General features: G+C 35.4%; 2 protein-coding genes and 1 long non-coding RNA gene across 3 annotated transcripts in view; 1 reads left to right on the top strand and 2 right to left on the bottom strand.

The window, feature by feature from the left end:
- On the bottom strand, positions 1-1,009 carry LOC106129498 (uncharacterized). Its single transcript, XR_001228468.2, has 3 exons — positions 827-1,009; positions 358-476; positions 1-103 (listed from the first exon to the last, which is right to left on the bottom strand). It is a non-coding gene; the product is annotated as an uncharacterized LOC106129498 (long non-coding RNA).
- The window catches only part of LOC106129497 (probable nuclear hormone receptor HR3), a 33,155-nt gene extending 25,974 nt beyond the window's left edge, over positions 1-7,181 (top strand). The window contains exons 6-11 of the mRNA XM_013328075.2: positions 1,586-1,700; positions 2,464-2,618; positions 3,392-3,500; positions 4,450-4,568; positions 4,927-5,077; positions 5,490-7,181. Coding sequence (XP_013183529.1) covers positions 1,586-1,700; positions 2,464-2,618; positions 3,392-3,500; positions 4,450-4,568; positions 4,927-5,077; positions 5,490-5,619 — 779 coding nt within the window. The 3' untranslated portion in view covers positions 5,620-7,181. The remainder of the gene's footprint in view (positions 1-1,585; positions 1,701-2,463; positions 2,619-3,391; positions 3,501-4,449; positions 4,569-4,926; positions 5,078-5,489) is intronic.
- A 3,211-nt stretch (positions 7,182-10,392) lies between these two features.
- On the bottom strand, positions 10,393-17,459 carry LOC106129488 (androgen-dependent TFPI-regulating protein). Its single transcript, XM_013328059.2, has 5 exons — positions 17,370-17,459; positions 12,953-13,125; positions 12,358-12,495; positions 11,536-11,756; positions 10,393-11,116 (listed from the first exon to the last, which is right to left on the bottom strand). Exons 2-5 carry the CDS (start codon positions 13,118-13,120, stop codon positions 10,924-10,926), a joined length of 720 nt encoding a protein of 239 aa, XP_013183513.1. The 5' UTR covers positions 13,121-13,125; positions 17,370-17,459; the 3' UTR covers positions 10,393-10,923.
- Between the last annotated feature and the right edge of the window lie 4,736 nt (positions 17,460-22,195).

Genomic DNA, 22,195 nt, shown 5'->3' with positions numbered 1-22,195 from the left:
CAATAATCATGTATTTACAAAGAGATTATTTCTATATTTGCTTTTTGAATCTGAAACCATTTTTAGTCCAAATTAAATAAAAGTAATCGCCATTGTTGGTGTTCTGGAAACAAGATAAATAAATTTAATAAACAAATCATAACTTTCTGAATTCCGTGATTTCGCTGCATTAGAAATAAAAGAAAATATATGTCTTTAAATTGTAGACCACTTTCGTACCAAATTAGTTAAGCAGATTTTAAGTTCTTTCTTTTTAAATGAAAATTAAAAAATAATATTAATAACTAAAGTAAAGCTACCATGAAAAACTACTCTAAATCATTTACTATTTTGTTTTCTACAATAACAAAAACTTACTAAAAATTGGTAGGCCTGCTGACTGGGATGTTCTAATTTGGAATCTCTCCTTTCTTCCCTGATCACGATAAATGGGAGAGGGACAAAGGGACAAACCCAAAAACAGGGTAGGAAACATGCTGAAAAAAATTACATACATACATACATATAATCACGTCTATATCCCTTGTGTGGTAGACGGAGCCAACAGTCTTGAAAAGACTGAAAGACCACGTTCAGGTGATTGGCTTATTGATAGAATTAAGATTTAAATAGTGACAGGTTGCTAGCCCATCTCCTAAAATAAGAATCCCAACTTTATTAACATTTCCCTCATTCGCCTTTTACGTAATCTAGGAGATATGGAGTAGTCCTATTCTAAAGTGCTGGGAACAAATTGACAAACGTATAAAAATATTATAAAAACATCTTTATAAATATTGGCCTGTTTGATAGCAAGAAAAACCATGACATAAAATCATTTACTTACGCCAGCACGTCAATATACAAGTTCCTAATAAACATGCTAATAATGGGTCCATAATAAAGTATAATAATAATTATTATTTAATAAAGTATAATATTAATCATGTAGTTAAATAAAAACATTGATTTAGGTAAAAATCGGATTCACATCATTAGATTAATTTGACCCTTTTATTTCGACCTCAGATTTGATCACTCGTGTGACAGCTTTCAAAAAATATTAACAGATCTTAGACGAGGGAAAATTAAAAAAAATGCCACAGATCATATTAGAAAAAAATTCGAAGACAAAAACTCCTTCAAATACAACATATTGCCATGTTTAAAAACTGCTTTGAATTATTAAGAAATATTTTTTTATTATTATTAATTTAGTAATATGTTGGTAGAAATTGGTATTTTTTTTAAGTTTTTGTTTAAATAGTTTTTCATGTGCACCACCAATGTTAAGAAATTTGTTTTTTTTTTTTTTATTTTAAGCTCATTTAATGTGATTTAAGTAGGTATTTTTTAGCAGATAAAAATAGAAGATTTTAGCATTAATTTAATTCCGCTAAGTATAGATTCACACCTTGGTGATGTCTTTAAATTGCAACCATATGTCATATGTTAAACCATGTTCATCATCATCATCAATATTCATCCAAGGGAACTTCAATACAACATGTGAATACTTTGATCACTTTTTAAACTTGTTCACCCAGGAGTACAAATTTCACAATTTTTTTTTGGAATATTTCAAAAACGTAAGATGTCTTTCCAGGTGAAGGTGACATAAGCAAGGTGCTGGTGAAGAGTTTGGCCGAAGCCCACGCCAACACCAACCCCAAGCTGGAGTTCATACACGAGATGTTCAGAAAACCACCAGATGTCTCCAAGTGAGTATACCATATAAATAAAATTATAGAAATAAACAATAGAATGAAGAAATGGGACTCCACTCAATCTCTTACCTATTGATGTTGTAAAAGGTGCTAAGGGAAAGGCTTAATATACTTGGGATTCCTCTTTTAAGCGATGGGCTAGCAACCTGTCACTATTTGAATCTCAATTCTATTATTAGGTAAGCATACAGCTGAACGTGGCTTTTCAATCTTTTGATCGCTATTGACTCTGTCTACCCCGAAGGGTTTGTAGACGTGATTATATGTTATGAGTATACCATTATTTTTATCAAGTTTAATTAAATATGTGAATGAATGATTGATTATTAATGCCATCACTGCTGGTGAACTCTGATAGAAAATTATCTGTAATAAGTAAAAGTTTGAATAAAAAATGCCTCTCCCAACCCAAAAGGTCCACTTGCCACGATCCCCGCATACATCTATCTCTTCATTGTCAGTTTAAGAGTTCTTGTAGATTAACAGCTATGAAAAATTACTAGGTAAAGTCTCAGGTCAAAAGTACCCGAAACCGCCGAGCTTGCAGGAAGAGAGTTATGAATGTGGATGAAGCGAAGGAAGTATGCAGAGATCGTGGCAAGTGGAAAGAGGTAGTCTTTGCCTACCCCTCCGGGGAAGAGGCGTGATTGTTATGTATGTATGTAAAAATTACTAGGAAATTCACACGTTTCAGATCACTTTCAGTTGCCAAAGAATCACAATGCCGCCATAATAACACCCTCATTCCTATTCCTAGATTACTGTACTTCAACTCGATGACGTACGAGGAGATGTGGCTGGACTGCGCGGACAAACTGACAGGAATGATTCAGAACATCATAGAGTTCGCGAAACTCATCCCTGGGTTCATGAAACTGACGCAGGACGACCAGATTCTGCTGTTGAAGTCAGGTGAGTATCTGTTGACAAGGTTATTGAGGTTTAGGTCTTAAAAGCTGAAGATATAGGATGTAATAGCTAGATTGTTGAAGCGAGGATTTTAAGGATGTAATATTTATTCGTTTAAACTTTTATGCATCTAAAATAAGGATAATAAGTGGAATTAATGATATGAGACATTATCTTTAATTTTAATTACTATTCTAATATGGAAATACTGTTAAGGTAATGAATTTTGAGTGTTGTACTTAGTAAGACTATTCTACTACAATTCAAAGGCAGGGACTTTGAGGCTAGAGCAAGATTTTTAAGGCAACTATTTAAAGCCGTCAAGGAACTCCCAAGACCTTTTAATGCTAAATGTTGTAAGGCATAAATCTGCTTCTTTCCATCTATCGCTGCCCGTTTCACGTCATAATAAAAAGCGCTGGTAGTTTTTCGCATTATTTTGTAGATGAGTAACGCGGAACCGATTGTCTAAGAGGCCAAATCAATTACATACATACTTATTGTCACGTCTATATCCCTTGCGGGGTAGACAGAGCCAACAGTCTTGAAAAGACTGAATGGCCACGTTCAGCTATTTGGCTTTATGATAGAATTGAGATTCAAATAGTGACAGGTTGCTAGCCCATCGCCTTAAAAAAAAAGAATCCCAATTTTGTAAGCCTATCCCTTAGTCGCCTTTTACGACATCCATGGGAAAGAGATGGAGTGGTCCTATTCTTTTTTCATTGGTGCCAGGAACCACACGGCCAAATCAATTAATTGCTTTTTTTCCTCAGGTTCGTTCGAGCTGGCCATAGTCCGCCTTTCGAGGCTGATCGACGTGAACCGCGACCAGGTGCTGTACGGCGACGTGGTGCTGCCTATCAGGGAGTGCGTACACGCACGGTGAGTTTGAAACATTCATTAATTTTTGTTAATTTTCATCTTTTTCTACTTAGTGGAACTCTCTTGTCAGAGTGGTTGCGGTTGCGCAGATGAGCTGAGGTGTTTGGCAGGTTGTGTTCTTTTCCGAGGATTGTTCTGTCAGTGATGTGTTTTTATCTGTTTATATGCTCATTTACTTGGCATATAAACAGATAAAAACACATCTGGGGCTTTTTAGCACAGAAATTGTGCTAGTAATTATAGTAATCTTACAAGATAAATTGGTTACAATAGGTGTGTTCTATATTGATATTGTAATTGGGAATTTGTCTATATGTTCTTTACTTTTTAATGATAAAATATACTTAAATTGACACGTAAGCCTTGGTTATATGTAAAGGAGAAATGTAGCGGCCGACTTGACAATTTAGATGACTAAAACCGACTGACAGACTGTGAAAAAAAGGACAATCGACTTGGACACTAGGGGAGACGACCATAAGACGACGAGACGACAAGACGTATCTTAAACGGGCTAAATTCTTTTTTATTTTATTCAGACTAGACAAATAGACCCTCGGCCCGTTCAGAGAAATGTTTTTAAAATAGTGTGTATCTGTTAATTTGTGGCGACATCACTAATGTGACAGACCAACTGTCAATCAAAGCGAAGAAATAAACGCGTTCAGCCAATAGCAGCGTAGAATCTAAATCGCGATTGCAAAGATTTCACGGTTTGAAGCATAAATACAACCTCCGACTCTACATCGTCTGTCGCGCGGTTCCCCAGGCATCACACCAACTTACAGGAAGATCTTGCCTTTGATGAAATCGCTACAATATTATTTAACTGTGAAATTGTTATTGTGTGTTCATAATATGTTTAAGTTATTTCTAGTTGTTTAATTTTCTGAGGGAATTTTAATTTTTTTATACCTATAATTTGATTGATTGATTGATAATGTTCCAGTGACCCACGCGACATGCAGCTGGTGGTGGGGATCTTCGAGGCCGCGAAGACCATAGCGAGACTTAAACTGACTGAGACTGAACTGGCGCTGTACCAGAGCCTCGTGTTGTTGTGGCCAGGTCAGTTGTTGATATTATTTGTTGTTGATTGATTATTTGTTGATGATTGATTATTTGTTGATGATTGATTATTTGTGCATGAGATGAGAATAACGTGTGCACACAGATTTTTCTAGCCTCAAGTAATTCATTAAAACAAAGAAATATAATCTTTTGTATTTTGAGTATGTTTCTTTGTAAACTCTTCATTGCACGTAAGAAATATAACAAATTACAAAACAGCAATTGGATTTAGAAGAAAATATTATGTACAATGGCGGACTTATACCAATTGGGATTTCTTCCACTCAACCAAAATATTAAGTAGACAATAAAGAGCTTCATTACATATAACTTCACACCATCATTTTTTTTGCAGAACGACACGGCGTCCGAGGCAACCACGAGATCCAATGCCTGTTCAACATGTCGATGGCGGCCATTCGTCACGAGATCGAGAGCAATCATGCGCCGTTGAAGGGCGACGTCACAGTACTGGACACTCTCCTCGCCAAGATACCCAACTTCAGGTAAACCTTTTAGACTTAAGACTTTACTATCATCTGCAATATTTTTATCATTATCACATCTATATCACCGATGATACATTCATATAATTACGTTTATATCCCTTGCGAAGTAGACAGAGCTAATAGTCTTGCAACATCTGATAGGAAACGTTCAGCTGTTTGGCTTAATGATAGAATTGAGATTCATAAAGTGATAGGTTGCTAGCCAGTCGCCTCAAGAAAATCACAAGTTTAAAAGCGTATCCCTTAGTCGCCTTTAACGAAATCCATTGAAAAGAGATGGAGTGATCCTATTCTTTTTTATTGATGCCGGGAACCACACAAACAAAAATTAACTCGATAAAATAAAATCGACGGATAAATTAAATCGTATCAAATGTGTATTGATTGATTCATCTCGTCATTGTTACAGAGAACTATCGCTGATGCACTTGGAGGCGCTCTGCCGCTTCAAAGCGGCCCATCCAAACCATGTATTCCCAGCGCTATACAAAGAACTATTCTCCTTAGACAGTGTCCTGGATCCATACACCCACGGATAATAACATCGTCCAGATAAGCATTATTTATCTTTGTTCGATATCCATGCCCTTTGAAAATCGAACATTCAAAAGACTTGACAGCTAATATTTTTTAATTCCTTCCCATAAATAAGCGGCACCGGCGACGCAATTGTTATTCTATTTATAATTGTATGTATGTACTCCGAGACTGTTAAAATATTATATAGTACCTACGTACAATATTATATTTAAATGTTTATTTAATTTCGAATCTAGGCGCGTGGCCAGTGTCGCTTATTTCACGTGTAAACTCGGTAATAATGGTCTTATATAGATTTTTTTTGTTATGCGTTTAATTTTTCATAACAAAATGTAGATTATGGGAATATATGAAACCTGATTTTTCGACCTTTATAATAAATACATAATAATACATATATGTTTTGTTGTGTGTTTGTATATAGAGGTGTATCTTAATATAATTATCATAAATGTATCTAACTTTGATGAAGAAATAATAATTATTATTATATAAATATATAATAATAGAAATAGAGTTTTATTAAGAAATAAATAAAGAAGTTATAACAGTGTAGTATCGTTTCTTTCAAATGGAACTTTTAAGTAGTAGGTTTTTAATTATTTTTAACAGTTTTTTTTTAAAGAGAATTGTAACTTGTTATTTATTTCAAAAGATTATTATTATTGATGTTTTTTTTCTCTTCTTCGTAGAATGTATAAGTTGTAATATAGGAATGATACTGCCCTTATTTGTATTTTTTCGTTGGCTTGGACGCGGGAGCGATGAAAAATAACAAAATCATAAGTAACGTAATTTATAGTACATAATAATAAGTTGGATTATAACGTATTATTGCGCGGTGCATTGAACAAAATTGCAGTTGAGTACATATTATTACCATAATATATTGAATGGAACAATCAAATTTGTACGGATCATATTCATTGCGTACTGTAAATAGCAGGCAATATGTATTTTTTTTTTGTAGAATAAATTTGATCTCATTTATTTTTTTGCACATTCTTCGCTCGGGTGCCATGTATTGGATTTATCACACAATTATTGCATAATATATGAAATTAAAAAGCACACAATCAATGCATAATAATCCCGATATAATTTTGTTATAAGTACATTTTTATACGTAATTTTTACAGCTATTTATTATTTACAAATTTTAGCTTTTGATTTTTTTTATTTTTATTTGTACGTATCACTTTTTTTTCACAAAAATTGCCTGCTATATATACATAGAGTATTGACCATACATTTTTCTAACACTTACGCTAAGTTTTGTCGAATAGCCTTTACTTATAGACTGGTTTATTATTAATGTTAAAAAAGTATAAATCTTAACTCGTATTTTGTAAATAGTTATTAAAATCATATGTATTTTATATTAAATATCATAAGGTTCAATGGGTTATTTTTAATTTTACATTCTATTAAAAAGCGAAACATATTTTCCACTATGAACTACGGGATATTGAATCTTGAAAGATCATGTGAAAAGTGTTGTTTTTTTTTCTTTCTATATATTATATATTTTTTGTTAAATAAAGCAATCTGTTATTGTCTATAGTTTTTGTTTTATTTTTGGTTTTCCGTTCCTTATGCATTATAATTATATACATTATATTTTCATTATTATTTTTTTATAATTTTTCAGCACATTTATGCAAGAATATTATTTAATAAAAATATAGTAATAATCTTTAATAGTGAGACCTACATAATAGTAATAAAAATATACGGGTGGTTCAAATATTATTTTTTAATTACACAAAATATTATATAAATATGTACGTGATAAATTCAGTAAATAATAAAACGCAATGTTTATCTCGGAGAAACACACTACAATGAAAGCAAAAGAAATAATTTTTTAATGTAAGTGTAGCCGCACTTTAGTCGAATTAGTAAATTGATTCAGCTTAACGTGGGTTATGTCCAAGTTTGAGCATTTTAATTGAAATTATCAATGAATATAAATGATTTAAATACTTCTCCGTTTGGGATAGTAAGTTTTTCTATAAAATTATCTTAATAATTTTTTACAAAAGAAAAAAAAATTAAATAGTAAGTACAATTTATAATTTAAATTAAATATTGGGCATTCCTAATTTCACTTTCGAATTCAGAGCACGAAGACTGAAAGTTGGCAAAAAATCATAAAATTGTTTACACCTTTCAAAAAAATCTGTTCATTAATGTTTTAGACGAATTCAATGAAAAAATTACATTTCGTTGGTTTGAAATATATTAAAAAATATCATATACTTGAATTAATGAAAATATCGAAATAAAATAAATCCACGAATGACTTTTGGAAAAATTTAATTTAAAAAAAAGAATGACATTGTGTCCGTTCAATTCTTGAAACGTAGACTTCGATGGTGCAGAATTAAATACTGAAGCGAGACGCACAATGTCTCTCTTTCGCGCACTTACGAGGGATATTAGTGCGATAGTGATAGATATAGGGTAACGTTTTCATTGCTGGGTAGTTCTAGTAGGTATTTCTAAAACTTTTTTACTATGTTTTGCTATATTTCCACTAAAGTTAATATAGAATTGGACACATTATGATTAAGTGAGTAACAGAAATGGGAGCGTGTAACCGTGGGATATGAAGAACGTCGGTGTGTTTGTGTGTTTTATATATTAGGTACATTGGTTCGATTAGCATTTTTTTTTGAATAAGGTCCGCATCTTAATTACAAATATTTTAAGAATAGATTCTGTCATTGATTTTTAATTTCTTCTGAAATTGTAACAAAAAATGCTGTTTTTTTTTTAAATTCTTCATTCTAATTTATAACAATTTTTTTTTATTGAACTATAGTTTTTTTTTTTGAGAAAAAACAATCAATCTAAAAATATTTGTATTTAATTTTAATGGATCTAAATTATAATTTGAAGAGCTTCTATTTTGTACAATGATCACCTATGAAATACGGGTGTCACTATAGTGAATTTTTGTATATTGTTTTTCTATAAGATGATTTATATTTAAAATATTGATTTGTTAATGAAATATTAAGTATTTTTACACATTACCTGAACATATTGAGAAGAGTATAAAATCATATATCTATGTAAAAAAAAATCAGAATATATAAAAAACGTATTTTGTATGCGTGCGCCGGTCGGAAACTTGCAATTATATTATATGTATGTGATTATATATATATATAGCCTGTGTTTATATTCAGTTTTTGATATACAACTGAACGGGTGTCAGTTTCCGGACGGGGTGGGCAGAGCTTTGTTGATTTTTGACTCATTACAAAACATTGTACCTAAATTAGACGACGGGGTTTGACAACCAATAGTAATAAATGTTATTGTTTTTATTATTCTCGAATCACTTGCAAGGGATTGTGTTTCATTTGTATCTTCGAGTTTAGTTGTTTTTTTTTTTATTTATTTCAGAGTACCTTTTGGCAGGTCTAACACCATAGTAACAATTATACAATATCTTTATTGTTCATATGAAATAACACAAAAATATAGTAAATTTGTAAGAAAAGATATACAAACTGATCCCATTCAGGGATCTCTTCCAGTCAACCAGTGAATAATCAAGAGGAGAGTTACTTGAATATACATTTATATCTTCAATTTGTCCGGTTAGCAGCGTACATACATATGTACATACATATATTCACGTTTCCCTTTCGGAGTAGACAGAGCCAACAGTCTTGAAAAGACTGCTAGGCCACGTTCAGCTTTTTGGCTTGATGATATAATTGAGATTCAAATAGTGACAGGTTGCTAGCCCATCGCCTAAAAGAAGAATCCCAAGTTTATAAGCCTATCCCTTAGTCGCTTTTTACGACATCCATGGGAACGAGATGGAGTGGTACTATTCTTTTTTATATTGGTGCTGGGAACCACACGGCACGGTTAGCAGCGTCCTCAGTTTTAACATAATTGGCACGCGTATAACAATGTAAAACCAGATTTATTTCGGCGTGTTTTTTACTTACATACATCCGGGCGAAAAATTATACATACATATACATATGTACATACCTACTTACCTATTAAAGCTATATAAAGCCTGTATAGCAGGATAGACGAACGTATCTTGATCAAATTAAGGACGTCCTGGTAAAGGGTCAGGTCAAGAGTACCCGAAACCGCCGAGCTTGCATGAAGAGAGTTATGAATGTGGATGAAGCGAAGGAAGTATGCAGAGATCGTGGCAAGTGGAAAGAGGTAGTCTCTGCCTACCCCTCCGGGAAAGAGGCGTGATTTTATGTATGTATGTATAGCAGGATAGTATAAATAATTTCGGCATACACAATAATTATTACACACTTCTTCCTCCTGGCTTTAGTCCCGGTTGCATCCTCACTTTTCTGGAGAGGAGCCCGAGAAATACCTTTGACCATGGATCCAAGATGGGGTGAGTCAGGTTTTAACACGAAGCGACTCCCATCTGACCTCCGCAACTTTGGCAGGTAAACCTAATTCGTATTGGATCCATGGTTAAACATCCAGTAGTCTGAATGTACAAGTTTCCTCACGATTTCCCTCACCGTAATAGCATCGGTTAGTATTCAAACTAAGGTACATAACTTTGAAAAAAGTCATTGGTACATGGGCGTGTTGGGATTTGAACCTGTACCTTTCTGTGCATCACGCATTTCAACCGGGTACCTTACCAATTCGACCAATGACACTCTAAATAATTATTAAAAACAGGCATGAGAATATTGTATAATGGAATCATGTTACACGAGTGATTACACACTATATTTTATTTTTATATTTCACTAGCTATGCCCGCGACTTCGTCCGCGAGGAATAGTTATTTTGGGCATCACTGAAGCCTCAAGGATGAATAATTCTACCCGCTTTTTTTAAATTTTTGCCCGTTTTTTAGTTAAATGGTCTATTCAACACAAAAAGTATATTCAATTCGAACCAGTAGTTCCTGAGATTAGCGCGTTCAAATAAACAAACTCTTCTGCTTTATAATACTAGCATAGAAAAAATAAAATTGAAGCATTAAAAATAAATTTATTTTTCTTATTTTAATAATAACAATACAAAAGCAAAACAGCGTACAAGAGTATGCTTTTGTTAGCTTTTGTGGCGCGAGGCAGTCTTACTTCTAAATCAAGGTCTCGGGTCCAATCCCCGGTCAAAATGCGATGTTTTCTCATTAGTCTGGGTCTTGCCTGTTCAAACATGTTTTCCATATTTTGTAATTGTATAATTCTGTTAGTAATATATTCACAAATATTTCGGGTGAAGCCGCGGCCGTCTCATAATGTGAGATATATCCAGTACATCTGCACTCAATATGGCTATTCACTTTTCAAACTAATTTTTTCTGTGAGCGCGCATAGGCTCGTTCTTATACGCCATTGTAAGAAATAACTGACATAAAGAGTGACAAATATATGAAGGAAGAAAAGCGGGAAGAAAATTGTCCCTTCCAGGACTGTTAGGATTTGGTACGGCCAAAGACCGATGTCACCGTAATTCGTGTAGAATAATCTGAAAAATAAAAAAAAGTATACTTAAAAAAATTTAAGTGCCGTGTGGTTACCGGCACTTAAGAATGGAACCATTTTATATGTTTCTCAAGGGTTTCGTAAAAGCCGATTAAGGGATAAGCTTATAAAGGCTTAGGATTTCTCTTGTAGGCGATGGGCTAGCAACCTGTCACTACATGAATCTCAATTGCATCATTAAGCCACATAGCTAAATGTGGCATTCCAGTCTTTTTTAACACCGTTGACTCTGTCTATTCTTCGAGGGATATAGACGTGACTATATGTATGTATGCTATGTAAAGTATATTTATGAACACCAACGTAAAAAACAACTAAAACTCAGACTTAGGCGCAACTTCGTACAAAAGTATCTTTAATTCCAGTAAATGTACTCAAAAATGTGAAAAAAAAAATACTCACACACAGTTGTATAAACAGTACATCACAAATATATAAATGCAGTTCTTCTTATGACACGATGCTACATTTCCCGGCTGAAAAGCCAGGTCCCACAATACGACAGGAAGAACGAACGAGTGTAATACATGATTACATATTTTTGGCACGAACAAATCCGCCCTAGTTGGAAACACTAGGTTTCTGTCGTACGCGAATATCGGCCAAAATAATGATACCACCAACTGCAAAGAGGATATGAGTTATTTTGTTTGTAAAATTTAAAAGCGCCGTGTGGTTTCCAGCACCAGTACTAAAAAGATTAGGACCACTCCATCTCTTTCACATGGGTGTCGTTAAAGGCGACTAAGGGATATGCTTACAAACTTGGGATTATTTTTCTCAATTCTATCATTAAGCCAAATAGCTGAACGTGGCCGATCAGTCTCTTCAAGACTGTTGGCTCGGTCTATCCCACATGGGATATAGACGTGACCATATGTATATATATGTACGAGTAGGTAAAAAAAATCTAAAAAAATATAGGAAATCTATTATTTGTCGTAACTAATTACTACTAATTTGATTTTTTTAACACAATTTAATATATATTTATAGTTCGCAGCTTTTGTGCAAATAGCCAAACGTATAAAATTATAAGTTTGCCAATAACGGCTTCATCAACTTATTGAGAAAAAATGTAAATATGTTAAGTGCTTAAGTATGTCAAACGAAAAGAAAAGTTTTAATTTTTTTTTACAGCTCTATGATTTTGCTATTTCTCAATAAAACAAACATAAAAAAGGTTTGCTGATTCATAAATTAATCAAAAAAAAAAATTCTTACCACCGTGTATGGAAAAACTATGGAGTTGAAGAAAGTATTTTTGAACTTGACCAATCTCTTTGGTATCGTCTCTCCCTTGCCCTGCAACGTTTTGAGGTCTATGTAGAGGCCGATGCCAGCGTTTAGGAGCTGAAACAACTGCACACAAAAAAAGATAATAAATAAAAGATAATATAAATATATATAATATATAAAGAATAAAGAAATATATGACTGAAAATGCATACATGTAAAACTTATTTTTAGAGGGATGTCTACAATTAATTAAAAAATTCTGTTTTTGTACATAAAAATATATAGTCACGTCTATATCCCTTGCGGGGTAGACAGAGACAACAGTCTTGAAAAGAGTGATAGCCATTTTCAGCTGTATGGCTTAATGATAAAATTGAGATTTAAAATGACAGGTTGCTAGCCCATCACCTGTAAGAAGGATCCCAACTTAACAAGCCTTTCCCTTAGTCGCCTTTCACTGAAATCTGCAATCATAAGAGTATTAATGGACATTTAAGATTGACCGAATCATACATACATACATAAAATCACGCCTCTTTCCCGGAGGGGTAGGCAGAGACTACCTCTGAACGAATCATACCACGTTCCATATGGTGAGGTATCTGGGCTGGAAGTGCGTGTAAATCTTCAGGTCTGGGTACAGGAGCATCTTCCTGCGCAGGCTGCCGTCCAGATAGGCCAGGTTACCCACGTGGACCAATATGGTGGCGATGTAGGCGAAGACACGATGGTGTATGTAGTTCTTCATTGTAACTGAAATTATACATACATCTATAATTAATATTATAAAGCTGAAGAGTTTGTTTGTTTGAACGCGCTAATATCAGGAACTTCTGGTTCGAATTGAAAAATTCTTTTTGTGTTGATTAGGCCATTTATCGAGGAAGGCTTTTGGCTATATAACATCACGCTGCAACTATTAGGGGCGAAGATATAATGGGAAATGTGAAAAAAACCGGGAGAATTATTCACCATTGAGGGCCTCAATGATGCCCAAAATAACTATTCCACGCGGACGGAGTCGCGGGCACAGCTAGTACATATATAAAATCACGCCTTTTTCCCGGAGGGGTAGGCAGAGACCACATCTTTCCCCTTGCCACGATCTCTGCATACTTCTTTCGCTTCATGCACATTCATAACTGTCTTCATGTAAGCTCGGCGGTTTCGGGTACTCTTGACCTGACCCTTTGCTAGGACGTCCTAAAATTGTAAATATCACAATTGATTTTTATTTGTTACCTACATACATAATCTAAGTATGTGACGTGTGGTTTTTTGGCATTATGATAATATGACCGCTCCACTTCTAACCAGTGGATGTCGTAATAGGCGACTAAGAAAATGGCTAATAAACTTCAGATCCATTTTGTAGTATGACCTAAAAAGGCAGATGTTAGGAGTAATCGTCGAATATGCATGAGAAGAGTAATGAGTGTGGAGGAAGCGGGAGACATCTGTAAGGATCGTAGCTAGTGGAAATCCATAGTCTCTGCCTACCCCAATGGGAGACAGGCGTTATGGTATGTATATATATGTTCTTGTGTGCGATGGGCTAGCAACCTGTCACTATTTGAATCACAATTCAATCATTAAGCCGAACAACTGAGCGTGGCCTATTAGTCTTTTCAAGACTGTTGGCTCTGACTACCCCGCAAGAGATTATACGTAGAATTAAGATCTTGGTTATGTGAAATCATTGAAAATGTCACGAAAAATTACCTTTTTAAAGTACGAAGGTCAAAGTTTTAGCAAAAATTACATCCGTGTTGGGCTAGAATTTGATTATTATAGAATAAAAAAAAACAAAGGAAAATTTACTAAGAGCCTTGTTATGTATCTAGTTAACATAATGTGTATATTTAAGTCTCAATGAGCTTGTTAGCATGTGTTTACAGCGCCTCGGTGGATGAGTGGTTAAGGTGGCTTGCATCTAGAAGCAATTTACGAGTTCAAATACCATTCTTTGTCAGACAGGAGTTTCGTGTAATAACTTGTTTCACTCGATTCAGGTTTGTGGTCAAAGGGGCAACCCTGGCTCCTTTATAGAGAGGTTGCAATGGGTTGGAAGTAAATGACCTCAAGACAGTGCTTGCCCAACCCAGAATTCTGGAAAAAGAGCCATGAAAATATAGCCTTGCAAACGACCCTTGATGACTATAAGAAAGTGATTGGTCAAAATAACAAACGTGTAATAACTATAATATTTAATACATACATACATATAGTCACGTCTATATACCTTGCGGGGTAGACAGAGCCAACAGTCTTGAAAAGACTGATAGGCCACGTTCGGCTTTTTGGCTTGATGATAGAATTGAGATTCAAATAGTGACAATAGGTTGCTAGCCCATCGCTTAAAAGGATAATCCCAAGTTTATGAGCCTATCCCTTAGTCGCATTTTACGAACACCATGGGAACGAGATGGAGTGGTCCTATTCTTATTTTTACTGGTGCCGCGAACCATACGGTTCCTACTAATATCTACATAATATTTAATATGGGATAGATATGGAACGGTTCTATTCTAAAATGCCAAAAACCATTCGACCGTTTCGTAGAAGGCGACTAAGAGATAGACCTTGGGATTCCTCTTATATGCGACGGGCTAGCAACCTGTCACTATTTGAATCTCAATTCCATCATTAAGCACTACAGCTGATTGCTATCTGAACCAACAGTCTTAAAAGGCTATCTTTCAAGACTGTTGGTCCTAAAAGATGTGTTTGTATATACTGAAGAAGAAGAAGTTTTTTTTAATTCTAAAGGAAATGGACTACTATAAAGGTGACAGATTCGTCAAAGTACATGTTTACCGCGGCACTGGCCCGAATCATCATGATTCAGGCATTAATAATAAATAATTATTTGCATAATATTGATCACGTATTCAATAATGAATGACCATATTTATTTTCATCACATTGGAATCGTTTACGTCAATTACTTTTTAAGAATATGTCACGTTTGGATGTTGTTAACAGTACATACATTCACATGTATAAAATCACGCCTCTTTCCCGGAAAGGTAGGCAGAGACTACATCTTTCCACTTGCCACGATCTCTGCATACTTCCTTCGCTTCATCCACATTCATAACTCTCTTCATGCAAGCTCGGTGGTTTCGGCTACTCTTGTTTCCCGGCAGCATTAGAGAAAAGAATAGGACCACTCCATCTCTTTCTCATGGATGTAGTAAAAGGCGACTAAGGGACTATTTGAATCTCATTTCTATCATTAAGCTAAACAGCTGAACGTGGCCTATCAGTCGTTTTAAGATTGTTGGCTCTATCTACCCCGTAAGGGATATAGGCGTGATTATATGTATGTATGTTGACCAGAACTTTTTCCAGGACGTCCTTTATTTGTACAAGGTACGTTCGTCTATGTTAAATGTTTAATCTGTGAATTTAGCACTATAAAAGGGAAATCATCAGAAAGGAATCATTTTCTGCGGGGGAGTCACGACGATGATGGAGAATATGAAAATCTGTTTGAAACCTTATATACTTTACTTATATTACCGCAAATAAAAAATTGAATTTGAATATGCTGGTACATTTAGGGTACTCTTGACCTGACCTATTACTAGAACTTCCTAAATTTGACCGTGATATATTCGTATTTTAATTAAAATAATTTTAATTTTAGTTCAAATCAACATACATACATACATACATAAGTATGTTTTTCATTCGACAATACAGATGTCGCGTTAACATTGACTGAGTGACAGACATACATTACTTAGTAACTATGCGAATAACTTTGTGGCGTTGCATAGAAATTTTGATTATGCATGTCTAATTATATTGTGCGCAGTTTCAAATTCAATTATTTTTTCATTATTATGGGACATTTCAAACATCACTTATTAATTGTCATATCTTTTGGTTTTTACAACATTGGTTGACGTCAAATAAATTACTTAAAACTAAGTTTACTGCCGCTTACAAAGCGTCAGTGCAGAAGATGCGGTAGTAAACTGCTCTGTAGCATTTTCTTCAATGAGTGGCGTAGTGTTTATATCTTAAAAGTACATACATACATATGGTCACGTCTATATCCCCTGCGGGGTAGGCAGAGCCAACAGTCTTGAAAAGACTGAATGGCCACGTTCAGCTATTTGGTTTAATGATAGAATTGAGATTCAAATAGAGACAGGTTGCTAACGCATCGCCTAAAAAAGAATCCCAAGTTTATAAGCCTATCCCTAAGTCGCCTTTTACGCCATCTGTGGGAAAGAGATGGAGTGGTCCTATTCTCTTTTGTATTGGTGCCGGGAACCACACGGCATCTTAAAAGTCTAGGGTTAGATCGTTTGACTTGGTTCTTAAATGTTAATCTACTTAAAAAATTAGATACAAAATGTATTTGATATCTTTGACTTAGTATACCCATAATTCCATAACACAAGTCTCGAACTTACTTTTGGGGCTTGCTCAATGTGTGGGATATGTCCCATGTGGGGCATTTACCATGAAACATTGTCAAGATCTCACGTCACCTGGGTCACGGAGGTCAGAGAGGAGTAACTTCGTGTAAAAATCTTACCCACTTCTGGGTGAAACTAAATGGTGGATCTTAACGCAACCGGGATCTAGGACAGAATGATGATACGTCTTTATCCCTTACGGAGTAGACAGGGCCAATAATCTCGGCCAGAAGATAACTTTCACTTGAGTGGTTTAATAACGGAATTGAAATTCAGATAGCCCAACGCCTAAACGAAGAATCCACGTTTCTAAGCTTTTCCCTTGATCAACTTTTACAATGTTTCACGGGAAGAGAAGCAGCTGGCACGCACTATGTTATGTAGACCATTTCGTACTTAATCCGTGTACGCCTATTCCATTAAACGCCTTTTACGACCACCATGGGAAAGGGATGTAGTGGTTCTATTCTTAAGTCCAGGGAACCACACGGCACATTATGATGATGGTGAGAAAATTCCCTCGGTAATAAAACTCCTATTTAAAATTTAGTTTATACATACATTTTTAAGGGGGCACGCTTCCTTTGAACACCCAAACAAATATCACTTTTGTATCACAAATATATCACTTTAATATAAATTAATATATATATATATCAAGACCACCACCTTTCAAAAACAATAGATATATGACAATGTTAGTATGTGATTTTAAGATAATATACGTTTGTGTACAGCGGACTGTCATTGAGACGTACATATTTATTGATATGACACGTTCAAAGATACAATCAAAAGTCATATACATTTCATATCACGTTTTCATCTTTTACGGGGAAGACAGAGCCAACAGTACTTGTACTGATTTTCTCTTTATTTTAAGTTTAATTCTTTATTTTTCTTGATTAATACACTAGCTGTGCCCGCGACTTCATCCGCGTGAAATAGTTATTTTGGGCATCATTGAAGCCCTCACGGATGAATAATTTTCCCCGTTTTTTTCACATTTTTCATTATTTCTTCGCTCCCTTATAGTTGCAGCGTGATGTTATATAGCCTAAAGCCTTCCTCGATAAATGGTCTATTCAACCCAAAAAGAAATTTCAATTCGAACCAGTAGTTCCTGAGATTAGCGCGTTCAAACAAACAAACAAACTCTTCAGCTTTATAATATTAGTATAGATTTTATCTGCAAGAAATAAACTTACTCACTACGCCCTCTGCTTCTACTTATTATAAATTAATACAAAATCGTCACACTCCTTTTCTAGACAGTCGGATAAACATAATTTTTTTTTCATTAATAAAATGTAAAGTTAGTTTTGTTATGCACTGTACATACATACCTACAAACTTCATTAACGAGGATTCCAATACATTTTTGACATGTTTTTTTTAACCTGTTGCCACGTCATTACTTAATATTACTTTTTCCTTATTCTAAAGTAAGTACTTACATTGAATTCATGTTTTGTTTACGCTGTGACTGTATGTTGTAGAAGTTCATTTTGTCAAATATGTAACTACATACTAGATTTTAACCGCAGCTTAGCTCGCGTGAATTTAGTGCCGTCTATAAAAAGCGATGAATTTAATGTAATCTACAAAAACTGCCGTGTGGTTTCTGGCACCAATAGAAAAAAAGATAGGACCATTCCATCTCTTTCCTATGGATTTAGTAAAAGGCGACTAAGGGAGAGGCTTATAAACTTGGGATCCTTTTTTTAGGCGATCGGCTTGCAACCTGTCACAATTTGAATCTCAATTCTATCCTTAAGCCAAACAGCCGAACGAGGCCTATCAGTATTTTCAAGACTGTTGGCTCTGTCTACCCCGCAAGGGTTGTAGACGTGATTATATATATGTATTAACAAAAAATTACGAGATGAGCACTACGTACAAAAAGCAACGAATTAAACGCCTAACAAATTTAAAAGGCAAATTAATCTTTTTATACTTTTGCCTTCTTGAAATATTGTAATTCCAACAAAGAAACTCGGCGTGTAAATTGACCTACATATATATTATAATTACTTCGTGTAAAAATCTTACCCATTTCTGGATCAAACTAAATGGTGGATCTTAACGCAACCGGGATCTAAGACAGAATGTGATACGTCTTTATCCCTTACGGGGTAGAGAGGGCCAATTATTTATTTATACTAAATTATAAACAATCTAGATTCCGATGCTTTTACTGGGGAAACATCATGAGGAAACCTGCACATTCATGCTGCACATTCAGTGATCAAGTTACCACAACCGTGATCCAACATTAGTAAGTCCCCTGCAAAGTTTGTGGCCGTGTGGTGCCGGCATAGTAGAATAACACCACCCCATATCTTCCCGTGGGTATCGTAAGAGGCCATTGAGGGATTAAACTGGAGGTAGGCAGTAGCGCTACCTACGCTGATAAGACTGCCTGCCATGCCAGTACTGCCTACCCATAGTGCGGTGACTATGGGTGAATTCCCCCCATTTCTGGGTAAGCTTTAGTCCAGCCGTGGACTTTTACGGGCAGTTAAGGTAAAGTCTGCGGGGGTCAGGTGGAAGACGCTTTTTGCAAAAACCTGAGTCACCCAATCCAGGAACATTGTCAATAGCGCCCCGGGCTCCTCTTCAGAGTGAGGATGAGACCGGGACTAAAGACAAGAGGAAGAAGGCTCATTTCACATCGAGCCTTACTTCAGAAGACTCATTTCACATCTAGCCTTACTTCAGAAGGTTCATTTCACATCGAGCCTTACTTCAGAAGGCTCATTTCACATCGAGCCTTACTTCAGAAGGCTCATGTCACATCGAGCCTTACTTCAGAAGGCTCATGTCACATCGAGCCTTACTTCTACATACATACATACATACATAAACTCACGCCTCTTTCCCGGAGGGGTAGGCAGAGACTACCTCTTTCCACTTGCCACGATCCCTGCATACTTCCTTTGCTTCATCCACATTCATAACTCTCTTCATGCAAGCTCGGCGGTTTCGGGCACTTTTGACCTGACCCTTCACCAGGACGTCCTTAATTTGATCAAGATATGTTCGTCTAGGTCTTCCCACCCCGACCTTTCCCTCCACACTCTCCTTGTATATCTGCTTAGTCAACCTGTTTTCATTCATCCTCTCCACATGACCGAACCATCTCAACATACCCTTTTCTATTCCTGTAACTACATCTTCTTTCACATCACAACATTCCCTTATCACGCTGTTCCTTATCCGGTCACTCAATTTCACACCCAACATACTCCTTAACGCTCTCATTTCCACTGCATTTATTCTGCTTTCGTGCTTCTTTTGCCATACCCAACTTTCACTCCCATACATTAATGTCGGGACCAACACGCCCCTGTGCACAGCCAGTCGAGCCTTTTTGGATAGTTTCTGACTGCTCATAAAGGCATGCAAAGCTCCATTCACCATGTTCCCCGCGTTCACTCTCCTTTCAATATCACTATCACACTTGCCATCTGATGTAAACTTTGATCCTAGATATACAAACTCTTTCACTTGCTCAACTTTTTCTCCTCCAATCAAAATATTACATGCTGTCATTTCTTTCTCCATTTCAAAAACCAGTGTTTTAGTTTTACTTACGTTCACTTTCATTCCTTTCTCTTTTAAAGCTTCATGCATACAGTTTACCATCTCCTGTAACTCCTCCGCTGATGACGCCAGTATAACCTGATCGTCGGCATAGAGCAGACATTTGACGAGTAATTCATTCATCCTTAATCCACTTTCAGACTCTTTCAAATCTGTCAAACAACTATCCATAAATAGGTTGAACAGCCACGGTGACGCAACACATCCCTGCCTAACACCTTTCTCAATCTTAAACCACTCAGTGTGCGCTCCGTTTATCCTGACACAAGCACTCGAATCCTCATATAACGATTTCAGTGCTCGTATCAAGAGACTGCTCACCCCATGCATAGAGAGTGCTGACCACAATTCATTCCTCTCAACTCTGTCATTACCTTACTTCTACTTCATGCAAAGTCGGGTAAAAAAATGCAAGTCATGTTGTACGAAGGTCAGTTAACAGAGCGAGATAAAAATTCATTGAGTGCGAACTTTGATCAGCATAATGAGTCAGTTAGTCACTAACTATGAATATATACAGCATATTATGCGGTTTTCCGCATAATTTTAGGGTTCCATGATAACATAAAATCGCGTCTTTTATACCCGGTGGAGTAAACAGAGCCAACAGTCATCAAAAGACTGAAATGCTACGTTCAGCTGTTTGGCTTAGTGATAGAATTGATATTGAGATTTAAATAGTGACAGATTGCTAGCCCATCGCTTAAAAGAGGAATCCCAAGTTTATAAGCATATCCCTTAGTCGCCGTTACGACATCCATGGGAAAGAGAAGGAGAGGTACTGTTTCTTTTTTATTGGTGCCGCGTGGTTCCCGGCAAAAAACATAAGAATATTTTTTATAGATAGATAGATAAAACTCTTTATTGCACCATAAGAGTAAAACATACAAAACAGCACAAAACAGACAGAGATGGTACAAAGGCGGACTTATCGTTAATGCAATCTCTTCCAGTCAATCTTCAAGTCTTCCAGTCAGTTATTTGTGTACTTTAACCGTTTGACCACCAACATTCTGATTAGTAGGCGCCCAAATTAAATAAAATGCAAATATATAAAGGTACATACAAGAACATGCCTTAATTTCATTTGTTTGACCTGCAGCTTTGTTCGCACTAATTTAGAACCACCACAATAGAATACAGGTTTTCCAAAATCCCACGGGAAGCGGTATGATATTTTATTTTCAAGAAATTCGGTTCAGTAGATAACGCGTGAAGAGGTAACATACAAACTTACTTTCACATTTATTAATTGGGATTTATATCGACAAAATCCGAACTTAGAATCCCTGCTCGTGCATAAACGTCATAGCTTACATTCCATACCAAATTCGAAATTTCAAATTACCCGCGTTTCGATGTCATCGTTGAATACTGGTTTGTTATTGGTTCAGCGACCTCGATAACGGAACACGCTTGTTATTAAACTTGTTCCATATTCGGCATGATCCATTTTCACCACAAAATGTCATACAAATAAAAGCTTTTACAACATTATAAAAAAATTAAGTGAAGAAGAAACGGAAAACAAAGTACACTGGAACGTTTTTATTTATTAAGGACTTAATAGTTTTTCAAAATTAAATTGTATTATTACTGCTTATTGAGTAAATTTATATTGTATTAGGGGAATAATACAATACAATAAATCTTTATTGCACCACAATTCAACAGCAAATTCAAAATCATGTCTTAAAACAAGGTGATTTTTCGAATAATAGTATTATTCGTAAAATTCATATATAATTTAAATGAAGAACATTATCTACATATGTTACTTT

Source organism: Amyelois transitella, chromosome 29 (genome assembly GCF_032362555.1).
Source record: "Amyelois transitella isolate CPQ chromosome 29, ilAmyTran1.1, whole genome shotgun sequence".
In the NCBI taxonomy this organism is placed as follows: domain Eukaryota; kingdom Metazoa; phylum Arthropoda; class Insecta; order Lepidoptera; family Pyralidae; genus Amyelois; species Amyelois transitella.
The sequence above is the reverse complement of the archived record's forward strand: the minus strand, read 5'-3'. Positions and strand labels throughout refer to the sequence as shown.